The 14,421-nt window shown below is 46.1% G+C and overlaps 3 protein-coding genes across 3 annotated transcripts; all 3 read right to left on the bottom strand.

The window, feature by feature from the left end:
• Positions 1-269: 269 nt before the first annotated feature.
• Positions 270-3,293, bottom strand: trim59 (tripartite motif containing 59). Its single transcript, XM_049726272.2, has 5 exons — positions 2,998-3,293; positions 1,956-2,218; positions 1,673-1,894; positions 1,358-1,567; positions 270-901 (listed from the first exon to the last, which is right to left on the bottom strand). Exons 2-5 carry the CDS (start codon positions 2,208-2,210, stop codon positions 314-316), a joined length of 1,275 nt encoding a protein of 424 aa, XP_049582229.1. The 5' UTR covers positions 2,211-2,218; positions 2,998-3,293; the 3' UTR covers positions 270-313.
• Positions 3,294-3,448: 155 nt separating this feature from the next.
• On the bottom strand, positions 3,449-12,449 carry kpna4 (karyopherin alpha 4 (importin alpha 3)). The gene is made up of 17 exons (XM_049726271.2): positions 12,200-12,449; positions 9,940-9,984; positions 9,764-9,853; positions 8,674-8,703; positions 8,535-8,587; positions 8,295-8,390; positions 7,990-8,075; positions 7,836-7,922; positions 7,584-7,753; positions 7,418-7,462; positions 7,184-7,315; positions 6,971-7,099; positions 6,306-6,410; positions 6,131-6,202; positions 5,894-6,056; positions 5,719-5,813; positions 3,449-5,608 (listed from the first exon to the last, which is right to left on the bottom strand). Exons 1-17 carry the CDS (start codon positions 12,266-12,268, stop codon positions 5,513-5,515), a joined length of 1,563 nt encoding a protein of 520 aa, XP_049582228.1. The 5' UTR covers positions 12,269-12,449; the 3' UTR covers positions 3,449-5,512.
• A 248-nt stretch (positions 12,450-12,697) lies between these two features.
• Positions 12,698-14,402, bottom strand: LOC125971853 (ADP-ribosylation factor-like protein 14). The gene is made up of 2 exons (XM_049724913.1): positions 13,679-14,402; positions 12,698-13,496 (listed from the first exon to the last, which is right to left on the bottom strand). The coding sequence occupies exons 1-2, from the start codon at positions 13,991-13,993 to the stop codon at positions 13,200-13,202; spliced, it is 612 nt and encodes a 203-aa protein (XP_049580870.1). The 5' UTR covers positions 13,994-14,402; the 3' UTR covers positions 12,698-13,199.
• Between the last annotated feature and the right edge of the window lie 19 nt (positions 14,403-14,421).

Raw genomic sequence — 14,421 nt, 5'->3', positions numbered from 1 at the left:
CTCATCAGTTTTCAGGGTCTGGTTTCAAATCTCTGCAAGGCTCTGCGAACTAAACACTTCCTGCTTCCACAAGAAGACATCCAACAAGTGCACAACTCCTTCCCACCAATGGTGCAACTTTCGTGCCCGCAAACACAGAAAATGAGTTGAGAGGGTTCCGCAATCAAACGTACACCAATGCAAACTAGAATAAAAAACTGATGCAAGATTTCCGTGAACTACAAAAACAAACATGCAACCGTAGTGAAGATAAGCAGTACGGTTGGCTGTTTGAGCTACGTATATAAAAACTTTATTGTACAACATTTAAAAGTTAGCATTTTGCGACATAACAGAAAGCGGTTCCCAGGTCAGGCCATGACATCAGACTTGTTAAGAAGGCAGCCAACTCCTGTGAGAAGATTTCTGACATTGCAAAAATGTGACAGCTCCATTTTACTACAAGTTCCTGTACCACAGTGAATTCCATTCCTGCCCAGTCCCAGACGGGCATGAAGAGCTCTCCCATCAGGTCTCGGCTTGACTGAAAAACGCCGAGCCAGCACAGTGATGCCACCACGAGCAAAAGTGCCAACAACGGCAAAAGCAGTTTGACTCGTGGCCAGAAGGAGTCCCGCTTCGGTCCGCCATGAACCTCGGCTGCCGCCCCGCTGCATTGCGTGCAGCAGCAAACCTTGGGGATCGGCGCCTCGTCCAGACTACCAAGAGTGACGGCAGCCCAGTGCTGACGCAGGTAGTCGGCGGCTCGGGGTGTGACCGAGAGGTTGAGGGCGGACGGCAGACTGGCGCCGGTGAAGTTGGCCACTCGCTCCCTGAACATGTGAACCTTCTCCAAGAAGACCAAAGGAGAGTCCTCCTCCTCAATGGACGCCGCAAAGGAGACCAGGTCCAGCTGCTCTTCCTGGAGCAAACCAACACCAACTGTCACAGCCTTTTCCCTCATTTGTCCACTCAGGGGTTCACCAAAAATAAATAAAGTGGCTAAATTTCCAAGGGAACCACATACAGGGAGAGTCTTCGGTTTAGTCCCGACTTGGGACGTTAAGAGATTACGAAAATAATGAAATAGTTTCAAGAGTGCCAGAATAAAACATCCCATGGCACAGAAGGTTTCTGCTGTACTTGTTTTCATGCAACTATTTACTGCAATTAGGTTGGGGTTTTAAAAAAAAAAAAAAAAAAAGAAGGGGGGGGGCACAACTTCAAGTTTTGCACAATCTACGATTTGTGCAGTTTTGACTTCATGTCTCTATTAAATATCAAAAGAGTTGCCATTTAAGTTGATAATTGATTTGTTGACGACTAATCAAATGTCACACCGTTATTGCAGGGAGACCTCTGAAGAAAGGGTACACACCTGTAGTTCCTTGACTCTGTGGATGAGTGGGTCATAGGCCCGTGACACTTCATCCAAGCTTTTGTCCAGAACCTCCAGGTAGGCTTGTCGCTTCCGGAGCAGCACCATCTCCAGCGCGTGGAAAAACTCCGTGACTTCTTGTCTGTCCTGCCAGAGCACAGCCTCGCAGCGGGCTTTCGCCTGCTCCAGCTGCTCGCTCAGCTCACATACCTAAGCACACAAAAAAAATGAATAGTGACAACCCGAGTCCCAAGGTTTCAAGAACAGCACGTTGAACACATGGTCACAAAAATAACTAATTCAGGTTGTACTCACCTGTGACCATTTGTGCTCAGAGAGCCGTGCCAGAAGGAGTGAAGGAGTCCGCTTTTCTCTGGCGAACGCCGCTTGCAGGTCGTCGATGGTGTGGCTCTGGTGCTGGCCCACAGTCAGACACAGGCCGCAGATGAGCTTACGGTCTTGGACACAGTACATATTGAGGGGCTGCCTCGGGTGGTCTGGACACATAGGGGGTCTGGGCCCGCTGTCCCCTTGGTACTAAAACAGACAGACAAGTCCATTAAAACCGCTGGAGGGTCATTCAGGGGATCTTCCCTACCTTCTCGATAATGGCGCGCAAGGACACGTTGGCAGGCAGCGCGTCCACGCCCGCCATGGGCAGCTCCACCATGCTGCGGCAGTTGGGGCACTTGAGCGGCTGGCGCAGCGGGCGCCAGATGGAATAGTTGTGCGAGGCGTGGAGCAGGCTGTCCAGGCAGCCCCGGCAGAAGGTGTGCGAGCAGGGCAGCACCCGTGGGTCAGAGAAGAGCGAGTAACACACCGAGCACGTCAGGTCTTCCTCCAGGTTGTCCATGCTGGAAACTGAAGGGGACGTGGTGACAAGATGGAGGAAAAACAGCCACATTAACTACAAAATCGAATCACATCCAATATCCAGATCAAAATGTTTGACACTAGCCTTTGTTGGTATCAGGGATGTCAGATACTTTTTCTCAGACTGATAATAGTGTGATGAGCAAGTCACATGAGTTTATTTTTTTCCCCGATTTTCTTGTTACTCTGCTTTTTGCACAGTGTAACAACAACATAAGCAGAGAGACCACATAAGTGGGGATAGTGCAAAGCAGCTCCTCTTACATTAGATACGGTTACGGTCAGCACACCCTTACTACCTTTTGCTGTTCAACGACAGACGGCTCCTGTTGCTCCATATCAACGACACACAACTATTGTTGGTACAATGTAGTCATTTGTTTTACATGAAAATAAATTGGACTCGTTCGTTGTCCAGCTTTTTATTTTTATTGATAATGAGCGAGTTTATTGCACTTCAAGGTTAGGTTTGGAACATGAGAAGGAGAACGTTTCGTTATTGCACAGTACATGTTGAATAATAATCGTAAAGTGACCGTAGTTAGTCGATATTGTCAGTTTTGGTCAAGACAAATTAAATGTCTTAAATGGGACGTTTCACGCCACAGACCAAGGCGTAATTGGATACAGCTGTGAGGTTTGACAGTCAGCTTGTCACCATTACCTTTTTGTTGTATTTTGGGTTCGGCTCCCGTCAATTTATCAAGCACACAGTAGACCCTTTTAACCCTTTAATTTAACTCACATTCTCATCGTTATTTACATACCTTTGGCTCAAATGTTGGGTGTTTGCTTCCCAAAAATCTCTCTTCCGTTTCCCGTTGGCTTCGCGTTGGGTTTCGTTTTAGAAGAAGGCGAAAATGCCCTTTCAACTAAATGCTATTTAGTTCTAGTTTGGGAATTTTTACGTAGAGACTAACAGTTGTATTCGGTTGAAGAGGCATGTTGCATACAGGTCCACATCGTCCAAGAATTAGAGCGGTGCTGATAATGTCTCAAACATTTCATGACAGAAAACGCAGCATGTGTTGACGTTTGAAAAAAAAATAAAATAAATCCAGTTACCGGAAATACGTCATCTTCTAATGCGCATGCGTAAATTTGAACAAATCAGGTTCCAATCTGCCAGAATTTGAAAGCCGGCTGAACCGTTAACGGCTAAATTGAGTCAGTGTTTTTCCACCCGTAGTTCAAAAGAATAGACACAAATACATACTGTGGGGTTCACTATTTATTTATTTTAGCCTAAACTGTAGCCTACCTCCCCAAACGTTTGGGTTCACCAGCTTATCTTCAGTGTCATAGTTTTAATTTTTTGTCAAGATTTGAAATCACATCTCTGCTAATGCGGAATGCTGGAAAAAAAAAAAATCTCCCCTATGTCCAACAGAAATGTTATGAGCACAAAATGTTTTTTTTTTTTTTTAACAGTGTCTTGAGTTAAACACAAACCTGAAGTACTTAAGTTTGTGAAGGACACATGATCACAGGGCTAAATAACTCCCAAATGTACTAAAGTTACTCCAAATTTGTTCATGATTTATTTATTCAAAGGTTCCACTAAGGGACAGTTGGACACCCTTTGGACCTTAAGGGGAAAAAAAAAAAAAAAGCATGAGGTCGGACTCCCTCATAGTCTGAGATAGTTCTCCTGAAATAAATTCTTTATCTCCCCTCAACTGTCACTTGGGAAAAAAAAAGGTTCCGGGGATGACTCTTGAAAGACAAAGATTGTGGTCAAAATGATGCATATTGTTGAGGCCAGCGGCAGGTTAGACCGATCAATCTTGAGGCGTCACTTTGCAGTACATGTGCAAAACCATACAGATTATTTAGCAAGTGAGACATTAAAAGGGAGGGGGGGGGGAGTAAGGGAAGGGTAAATGTGTAACATTTAAGCACAGTTTACTTAAAATAAAAATTACACTGTATCCACAGCCTAAGGAACATATAAGACCCTAAAGAAAGGAACTGTGTCATTGAGTACATGCAAGGGTTATGAGATTCACAATCCTATGTGAAAAGGGCCTATGTTCACTTCTCCCTTTCATGGTAAGTCAATTCTATGGCAACTAAACTGCAAAGCAGTGGTTTTGCTGGACTTCAATTCAAACGGAACCAATCATTTTATGGGGAACAACAATTCACAGCAGCAAGCCTGTAATGTGGTAGGCTTGTGATGAAATCGCCTTAACAGAAGCCATGAAAATAAAAGCTTGAGGGAGGTGGGGAAACAAAAGAAAACAAAAAAAGCATTAAAAGGAACAAGCCAGAGGCAAAAAAAGAAAAGCCCCAAAGCCACCCAATGCATCTTCATAATAGAATGCACCCCTTCTGTGCATCTGCCATTCGCAATGTCCAGTGTCCATTGATAGCAACTTAAAAATAAGTGAAAACAAAAAACTATTCGTTGCACTGATTTTTTTTTTCTTCTCTCTCTTCCGTTTCTTCTTCCGGTATCCAAAGTTCTTTGTTTCAGGGATTTGAGGATCAGCCTCAGAGGCCGAATTTCTTTCTCCTTTTCTAAACTTCGCTGCGTTTCCTCGCTCAAGATGTCGCATTTGTATCTCTGCCGTCTCCTGCATGCGTCCTCGCACACTCCCAGTCACGCACACACAACCCATCCGCCCATTCTCTCTCTCTCTCTCGCTCGCTCGCACACGTGTCACGCAGCCAGACTCCTGGCCCCGCCGCCCCGGAGGGGAAGAGGAGGGTGTCCCGTCGGGACGTCCTGTTGGGAGATGAACCTGGCTCCTCAGCGCTGAGTCCAGACATTCATACGCAATGGCTCCATTCACACACACGTCTGATAGTGTGGCCGATTGGGGGAAGGTGGCGCCCTCGAGGATTGTGATTTAAGAGTTTGTTGTTGTGTCTCCTTGGGCGGACATCGAGTTGAAGTCGTCGCTTCTGTTACGGAAGTTGTCGCGTTGCCATGTCTCTCGACATGTTTTGATGTAGGTGGTTTTGTTTTCTTTTGTCATACAGATTTGTTTTTTTGTGGGTTTTTTTTTTTTTTTTTTTTGCAACATGTAGCCACTCATTCTCACTCGCACCCACTCGCCAACTCAAACTTCATTTGGGCTGCTTTCCCCCAGGAACGCCAAATGAAATCCACACATTTTTCTCTCAGATAAGATGCAGCCATGGATCCCACGAGCCAAGCACAATGGATCAAATTTCTCACACTCTCGCTCTCTCTCGCTCTCTCTTGCCTAATTTTGTTTATGTTGAACAGAGTGCTGCATCGTGAATAAAACTCCAGAATACCCCGGACGCCGTTTAGAACTGGAATCCCTCGGCTGGCACGTTGGCGGAGTTGAAGCCGTAAGTTCCGCCCTGGATGGCTTCGGGGACCAGGCTGTTATCTTCGTCAATCTGAGTCACACCCAAAGAGAGTGGAGGAGGAAAGAGGAAGAGGTGAGTTTAACGGAGGAAGAGCACGTTTAACACCAAACAAACAAGTGTAGCCAGAGCCTTCAACTTACATCATCAGAGGAGAAGAACTGATCAATAATTTGATAAGCGAGCTTGTAGATATCGCCATTTTCATGATTCTGCAGCTGCTCCACTTTCTCCAGACCTGTACAGACACAATAGCATATGAACAAAAACTCCCCTCCCCACAAAAACGCTCAATATCTCGATGCAGCGGACGCCCACCTCCGCACTCTTCGATGAGATTCGCGATGGTTTCAGCCTTGTCGTCGGCCATCTTCAGGATATTGCTGAGCCCGTCCAGGACAACCTGCACCACTTGGGCGTCCTTCACCGTGAGCAGGTTACAGAATGGAGGGATGACCTGCTTCTCGATCAAGTGCGCCACCTGAAGGCACCGCGAGAGAAAATTCAATTGACTTACTAAAGGAATTGTATAAACCACAACATTTTACTTTGTACCTGATCTTTCCTCCCACTTATTGTAAGGTTGCTGATGGCCCAAGCTGCTTCCTTCTGGGTTCCAAAGTCTCCCTAAATTGACATGGCGGGCAAGTTTGATCAATTTCAATGCTCCATGCCATGTTTAAAAAAATAAATAAATAAATAAAAACAGAAAACACTGAGGAACAGGTACCTTGTCGAGAAGGTGGATAATCATGGGGACCAGCTTGGCATCTATGACCGCCTGCACCTGCTGCTGATTCCCTGCTGTGACGTTTGACAGGAACCACACCGCCTCCTACAGGACAAAAGGCGCAAATACAGCATGATATTGTTTTTAATAACATGTCTCATAACGTCGTCCTCTCGCTAGTTCTACATTGCGTCTAGGATGGATCAGAATCCGGACATCCACGCAATGAGTGGATGCCTGGCTGAGACTTGCGTGCTGCGGGTGGGGTGAGAGCGGTGTTGAGGCTCTAATCATCGTCCATGTCACAAATCATACCAGTTGGGCCTCGAGTGGAAAGTGACTGGTCTCAGATGCACTCCGATATCAGCAAGGACTGATTCTCAGCGCTCTCTTGCCACCAACCCATTTTAAGTGACTCACACAATCAGCCATCAACACACACACCAACTACTCCCCCCTTCAACCAGTGCTCTTAACTCCAACTACAGCAGATGTCGGTCCTCATCGTCGTCGTCGCATTCTCCAATGCAAAGTCTACTCTTCCTAGATCTCATTCCCCCCCCCACCTAAAACTTTCACACAACTTTCACACCAGAATATCTCAGATGTCATCACTTCCAGCAACGCCAGGCCGTAGAACGCGGCGAGACGTGCACAGGTGTTACCTTGTTGATTTTCTCCTTTGGGTGTGACAGGAGGGCTGGGAAATGGTTGAGAGCGTCACAGTTGAGCACCACCTGTGTCTGCTCATCTGTTCCAGTCACGATGTTGCCCACAGCCCTCAGGGCAGCGGTCTGGATGTAAATAATAGTTCATTGAGATCACTCTCGTATTTATTTCAAAATGCTTTCAATTAATTTTTATAGTCCCCCCCATACCTGAACTTTGACCTCCTGGTGGCTGAGCAGTGGGACCAGGTGAGGGACGATGCCAGAATCAATCACCATTTGGATCTGCTCGTTCCCAGCATCCGTCAGATAGGACAGGGCCCACACCGTGTCCACCAAAATCTAGAAGCAGTGAGATGAGAGAGAGAGGGAATTACAGGGATGAAATGTGGAACTTCTTTACATGGCACCAAGACTTCCTCAAACAGTTAAGCGTTTACTCACGTTGACATCAGTGTGGTGGATCAGCACACGCAGAGCTGGCAGGATCTACGGATTAAGAATGTAAATTAGAAGGTGGACAAAAGTAGAAACGCAAGAACCGCAAGAACTCACACGGCGAGGACTTCATATTGTGCATTTTCAGAGCTACGTCTAACAAAGCACAAACCTCTTGAATGGTCTCCATGGGCGGCGGAGGGTCTTTATGGCGGCACAGATTGACCATAACCCAGGTGACATTGCGAAGGAAGGTTATTGGGATGGAAGGACTGATGAAAGACAGCAGCGGCTTGACCACGCCCAAGCCGATCACGTAGTCTCGGCATTGCGGGCCGTCGCCTGACCGAGAAACGGGTACGCGTCAATATGACCTTTCAACTTTTAGGTGATGGCGAATATGGCGAATTGGCCGATAGCTCACCGATAATGTTGCCCAAAGCCCAGACGGCCTGCTCGCACACATTTTGGTGAGGCGATTGAAGCAGCCTCAGGAAGCGCGGCACGGCGCCTGCGGACACAAACGGCTCGGTTAGCGGTTGTCCTCGGCTTTGTCGAATGCACCTCGTGCCACTTACTGGACTGCACCACAGCTTGGGTCTGCTCGGAAGTGCCGGACGCGATGTTGGTCAGAGCCCAGGCGGCCTCAAACTGCAGAGAAGGGCTGCGGGGAGGGAGAGACAAAGCGAAAGACATTAAGCGGTGTGTGTGTGTGTGTGTTTGTGCACAGGTGAATCATTTGTGTGTGTTGCCATTCCTGGAAGGTGAAAGCTGGAACACATTTGCATACATACATGCATCACCGTGCACCACAGGCATTTAAACTCGCATACATAGCCAAATTGGTTTGATCTAATAGGTGCCGGGACGGGTTTCGACTTACTTGTCATCTCGGTCCAGGCAGTGGACCAGAATAGGAAGAATCCCGGAGCCTATCAGGTCGTCGATAGGCGGGTTGCGGTCGCTGGACAACAATTTCCTACGTGACAGATACACAACATTCCATTATTTGCACGACAACATGACACATACCGACGTGAGTGTGCAACACTTTGGAATTTGGAGAATGCTAACATGGAATGGACGGATGTTTGGGGCGTGACACGTTTCTCGACATTCATACCTGGCGGCCTGAACAGCACTCAGCTGGATGCCTTGGTTATCACTGGTGGCATTCTACAACGCAATACGGAAAAGTGGATTAGAGTCCTGCTTGATGGACACTGGCTACAACATGGAATAAGCGAGGAAAAGCAACTTACTTGCACTATTGCGTCGAGGGAGGCGTTTTGCTGACAAGGAAACATATTAGAAAGTCGTTAGAACCGAGAGGACGTTTTGCAACAAATGATCATTGGCCAAATGACATCGAGTGGCATCTCTGATCCTAAAATAAAACGCCCTTGGCCTGATTGCATCCAAGTGGAAAATAACTGCAAATTTATAAGTACATCAAAAGCCACACTGTGCAAGAGGAGAAGTCTAAAAAATATTAGTATACATAAAAAAGAATTACCATAAATTGTCATTGGGGTAACCACCATAAGATAATCTGCTCTACACCCCAGAAGCAAATACATTTATTTTAAACGCAGCGAGGTGTGTGGAATGGTAATTATTTTAATTGGAGAAGGCGGTCCACTTTTTCCCCACAAAAAAAAAAGACCCTCCTGGCTGCGCACCGGTGACTCAGAGCAGCGTGTCACTGTTGATATACGATGAGGTAGACCGCCCCGCTCGAGCACGAAGCGGTTAGCCTGATTGAATCTCGGAAGTGCTGAGTAGCCTCTTTGATGCCACCGTGCCTTGCGCTGGACACGGTATCGACGATTACGTATGACCAAAACATGCCAGCGACGGAACTGATTAATGGCAATGATGTTAATAGCGACGGGAGAAACAGAAATGGGTAAATCGAATTAAGAGCTCAACAAATTGAACTGCCGTGAATATCGCCCGCAGTGACAGAACTGTGACTGTCTGGACTTTTTGTTTTGCAATAAATGGCGGAGCCTCCATAAATGGCACAGGAAGGCACAGTCCATTATCGTTGTACTCGGCGTTCTTTGCTTTAAAATCATGCCTTGAAGCACCCCCCCTAACCCTAACCCCCCCCCCCCACACACACAAATGTTGAATTTAACTGCGACATATGAGGTCACAAAAGCTAGGGAATAGCGTAAGAAGTCGTTGCGGCACAAGATTACACTTAAGATCATTTTGTTTTTATTAATATCCGCCGTCCTCTTGTTTTGAATTTAATAGCGACGCCAAGGTGATGCAAAACAAGAAAAAACTGCAATAACAAACAGCCGCAACGCCGATTCTCCAGTGACCACGGACGCGGCCTACCGATCTGAAATCTCCATCCACGTCGGAATCCTCGCAAATGTCCTCATGGGGCACGTTTCTTCTCTTCAGGAGGTGCTCATCTCTCTTGTTCTGTCGAGGAGCAACCAAAAACTTCAGCCGGGCGACAGCGTGCAGATCTTAAGGCATCAGATTCAAGTATGACGTCAATTAATTACCTTTCGCAGCTCCACCACCACCTCCGTCCTCTGTCTTCTCATGGACTGTGGAGAGAAAAAAAACAAAGTATTATTAGCATCAGCGTTGGACCAGAACACTGCAACATTTGAGCCCAAGAAAAACAAGTTGAGCTCAAACTTCCAAGCTTTCAGCACAGCAAGTCTTGAGCAACAGGAGCGAGGCTCGTTGGACCTCTTTTTTTAGACAGCAGAAGTCAGCCAGTCCCCTCAACTCTGCCACCCCAACACGGCTAACACATACTTTAAAAAGTACGTGCAATAAAACATTTACAGCGTCAGATATTCAATTAATATTTTTTTCCACACGATAAAGAAGGGTTTGAAAATGGCCACCACTGAATGCGTTAATGTTATTTGTATGTGTTTAAAAAAACGGATGCAAATTTCACAAGTCCTATTCTGTAAATCAATTGATTCTGTATTGGGGCATTACATTTTGTCTCTATCGCACCACTGGAGTACATACACTGTATGTTGATTCTTCGTGGATGAATACTGCATGCATCAAAATATATATATATACAAAAAGTATATTATAATGGTGTCACTGTTATTTCATAGGAGTGACACTGGGGAATTTTGTTGTGTCACATTCAGATCCCCAACATGCCTAACCACCAGCGTCATAAGGCAGCTAGCTATGTGCACAGTCCAAATGATCACAAGACATGACTTATGGTTAGGGATCAAGAGTAATAGCACAAATTAAAAATCATAAATCAACTTGCAAATCCTCTGCAGTCAAAATCTGAAGTCTGGAACATGGACATCAGTAGACACTGGGTTTCATCCCAGATATTGCTCAGTGGAACTTCTGCAACTGTCTGCAATGTGTTGGGACATTTTCCTTTACGTCTTCAGCAAGCATGTTCAATTGAATTCAGGTCAGGTGATGGAGTGGGTCATTGCATTACATTCCACTTCTTTGCCTTGAAAAAAAAACCTGGTTGCTTTTGCTTCGGGCAGGTTTTTGGCCAGCTACACTGAAGTGGCATCGAATGAGTTCTGCAACATTTGGCTTACTACGAGAGGATATTATTTCCTGAAACACTTCATAAATCATCCTGCTGTCATTAACTCAATAAATACCCAATAAATGCAAATGTTGCCATAGAGCACCTGGTGGCCCAATTGTTACTTGAGGTCCTTTAAAAAGAGAGATATTCTAATTCAAACTCCGGTAACCAAGTTTAAATGTAACCATCCTCGAATTACAGCTCAAACTGTGCAGTTCAAACAAAATGATCTCATTTAATTTCAAACTTATTGCAGTGGTATTAAAAAAGAAAAAAATTATGACGATGCACCAATAATAATGGATCGGTACTAGCTTGCAGTGTTCACCGATGACTGTGATGAAGAGTCATTGACAGGACAGCTGCCGTGCACCGGCCTACCAACCTTACTGCGCTGCAGCACACACGCATGCACGGAAAAGAAAAAAAAAAACTACTTGACAAACTGGATGAATCAGTCCATGCTGCTTATATGCAGTCAAAACATGTCGCCCCTCATATACAAAACAATGGTCGGCGAGTGTTGTACAACGCGATCATTGCAGTGCGAAATCGAGTAAATCATGTCAATCGGTAGCTTGCGTATAGTTCAACTTTAACCGTGACAGAATGCTGGATTGCCAAAATCCACGATTTTAGTTCATTTTGAGAGCATCAAACCGCGATAAGAAGGACGATTAGACATAAATTAGACCCCCCACGCCATTGTTTTTATGCTAAAGCCGTGGGAGGGGGGTTATGGCTTCCAAGCTTAAGAGGCGCTAGCTAAACTGCAGCTTCGACGTGACGTTCGTACGCCGCAGTATTACCTTCCCAATCGCGGGGATACTCCTCAATTTACACATTTTCCTCACGTAAATGAAGCTTATATGTGTATATTAGAGTATTTTGCAGCGGTACACATCGAGTTCAAACGTTCGGTCGCTCCGCTGGAGCTAGCATGTCCGTCGAGGGCCTGGCTAGCAGCGAGTTAGCAGATCGAGCCTCTGTGGTACTCAGTCGAAATGCGGCTTAGAAACCGAGGCCCGTGCGATTAAAACACCAAACAGCGGTCGGGATTTTCAAAAATGTTCTCAGTGAAGGCCCTGGTTGAGGCCTTCGGGCAAAGTTCCCGATGGTGCGAATTATAGAAACGACGTCACAGGGAAGCCAAGCCGTGGTGCCCCTGTTTAGAAAAATTGAAGGGGGGTAAAAAAGCGTGAATTCCCTCATTTTATTTTTACCTCTAAATCCCGACCCTTGTTCTTGAAATTCTTCAGTCGCTGGTTGTCCAGTTTGTCGTTGTCGGCCATGCTAGCGGTTGCGGCGAGGCTAGAGCGCAGTTTATTTCACTCGTGGAATTAGCCAGTTAAGCTAGCGTTTCTCGTAGTTCCCTTTCTCGGCCTCTCTCGCTCTATTTTGCTCGCTCTCGCTGCCTCACTCACTCGCTCGTTAACGGACTATTTTTTGCTACTGCTGGTAAGGCCGCAGTGCATGCTGGGATTGCCGGTGGCGGAGAGGAAGGGTGGGGGGGAGCCGCTCTTTTCTGATTGGTCCGTTGCAAGATGCCCGCCAACGCAGGTCAAAATTTCTTCATCAACATGACGAATTCGTCACAGCGAGTTTTGTTTATTTTATTCACTCTATGTTGTGTAATATTTTATATTAAGACACTTTTGATATAGCTTCACACGATAAAACTGCAATACGTGTGGACTAAAATAGAATTAAAAAGATAAAGCAATTGTCTGAGATCTTTATTATAAATGAATGACAAATAATTGTATTTACATGCTGCTACCCAAACCGATTTGTTTTTATCGCATATTCTCCACCTTTTATCACAGTGTTTTGATTACATTTAAAACATAACGTAAATAAAACATAAATATGCATAGCAATATTAGCACAAGAATGTATAACATGAACTCGATTATACAGTGCATATTAAATAAATAAATAAATATTCAGGAATGCTTTTCAATATATATTTTTTTTCAAGGATCCCAGGAGGCTTCACGAGGGGTGTTTAAACCCTTTGACTCTTCTCGCACTAATGCCACAGGCCAAAGAAAGGAATCAGAGATTCTCTTTGATTCTGATGAGGAGGCTTTCTGTCACAGCTATGTTGAGATCTTCCATCTTCAAATGACCCACTTAAATTTGATCATATATGGTAGATGAGGCGGCAGATGAGAGTGAACACAACATGTGATTGGATTAAGCATCAGATTAAATCACCCATCAGCCGCTTATCAAAGCCGAAATCCTGAAGCCTTTTGACTTCATCTTGACCTGGATGTCTTCTTGCGTTTGCCTCAGCGGGGTCTTCATCAGGTACACCATCCTCCTGAAGCCTTCCTCCAGCCCCACGCCCGTGATGCCCGAGCAGGGCTGGATGAACCATGGCCTCTTGCCCTCGCACGCTCGCCTGAGGTCCAGCCTCTGGCAGACCGCCTCGGGACTCAGAGCCCCGCGTAGATCCTGCTTGTTGGACAGAACGACCAGAGGAACTCCTCTCAGGGTCTCGTACTTCAGCACCTTAAGGAACACAAAGCACCACCAGTTAGGACTCTATTTGGAAGTTTTTCCTACTTTCTACTGTAAAGGGTTAAATAGAAACTTGAGCTTGCTCAGTCAAGTGCATCACAAATTCAAGTCACATCCATCTGCAGTGCAGCCCCGAGATTTTACGTATCAATCCAAACATCATTTTTAATTACCCGATGGAGTTCCTTGCCGGCTTCATCCAGCCTCCCTTGGTCCGCGCTGTCCACCACAAACACCAGCCCGGCCGTGTCGGCGTAGTGATGCTTCCAGTGAGGCCTCATCTTCCTCTGGCCGCCCACATCCCAGACAGTGAGCCCCGGGCTGCTCCTGTCCGTCTCCAGCGTCTCCACGTTGAAGCCCACCGTGGGCACCGTCACCGTTCTCTCGTTGTACTTGAGTTTATACAGCAAGGTACTCTTCCCAGATCGGTCCAGGCCAAGCATCAGGACCTGCGCTTGCCTCCGTGGCTTGGAACCGTGCATCCCCATGTCTGAGTCGGATTCCAAAAAGAAGAATGGGCTTGTGCGGTTGCGTAACGCAGAGTAAGCCAAGCTCTCTCGCGCCCAGCGGGTCCCTGCAGTGCTGTCTGGCTGCAGTCTCAGTCTGCGGCCACGATGCTTTATGTACACACAAGTTTAAAGTGATCCCACCCCTCGTGTTGTGACCGGAGTCTCCTCAGCACTACGCAGCTTTCAGTAAAGCTATTTATATCGATATAGTGACAGTGCAACTATGAAGTACAACATGTAGTTTGTTCTCAGGTTACAGGAGTCAGATCACACCTGTCCCTAGCTGTCAATCATCTAGCCCCGACATAATCGGAAGTGCTTATTTGGGTCATCCGGATTGTTTCCCCGTCAGGCAGTGGTCATGAATGACAATTATTGGATGCTATAAAAGAAGAGATCCATGATTT

Source organism: Syngnathus scovelli, chromosome 7 (assembly GCF_024217435.2).
Source record: "Syngnathus scovelli strain Florida chromosome 7, RoL_Ssco_1.2, whole genome shotgun sequence".
In the NCBI taxonomy this organism is placed as follows: domain Eukaryota; kingdom Metazoa; phylum Chordata; class Actinopteri; order Syngnathiformes; family Syngnathidae; genus Syngnathus; species Syngnathus scovelli.
This window is presented reverse-complemented; position numbering and strand designations above follow the sequence as displayed.

What these genes read in the sequence shown, in the direction of transcription:
- kpna4 (XM_049726271.2), bottom strand. Translation starts at nt 12,268, where the DNA reads ATGGCCGACAACGACAAACTGGACAACCAGCGACTGAAGAATTTCAAG. An exon ending in ACCAGGAGGTCAAAGTTCAG is followed by an intron (nt 7,100 to 7,183) that starts GTATGGGGGGGA and finishes ATTTACATCCAG; the next exon opens with ACCGCTGCCCTGAGGGCTGT. An exon ending in TCTCATCGAAGAGTGCGGAG is followed by an intron (nt 5,814 to 5,893) that starts GTGGGCGTCCGC and finishes GTGTCTGTACAG; the next exon opens with GTCTGGAGAAAGTGGAGCAG.
- LOC125971853 (XM_049724913.1), bottom strand. Translation starts at nt 13,993, where the DNA reads ATGGGGATGCACGGTTCCAAGCCACGGAGGCAAGCGCAGGTCCTGATG. An exon ending in CCGGCAAGGAACTCCATCGG is followed by an intron (nt 13,497 to 13,678) that starts GTAATTAAAAAT and finishes GTGTTCCTTAAG; the next exon opens with GTGCTGAAGTACGAGACCCT.
- trim59 (XM_049726272.2), bottom strand. Translation starts at nt 2,210, where the DNA reads ATGGACAACCTGGAGGAAGACCTGACGTGCTCGGTGTGTTACTCGCTC. An exon ending in CTGAGCACAAATGGTCACAG is followed by an intron (nt 1,568 to 1,672) that starts GTGAGTACAACC and finishes TTGTGTGCTTAG; the next exon opens with GTATGTGAGCTGAGCGAGCA. An exon ending in ACAGAGTCAAGGAACTACAG is followed by an intron (nt 902 to 1,357) that starts GTGTGTACCCTT and finishes GGTTTGCTCCAG; the next exon opens with GAAGAGCAGCTGGACCTGGT.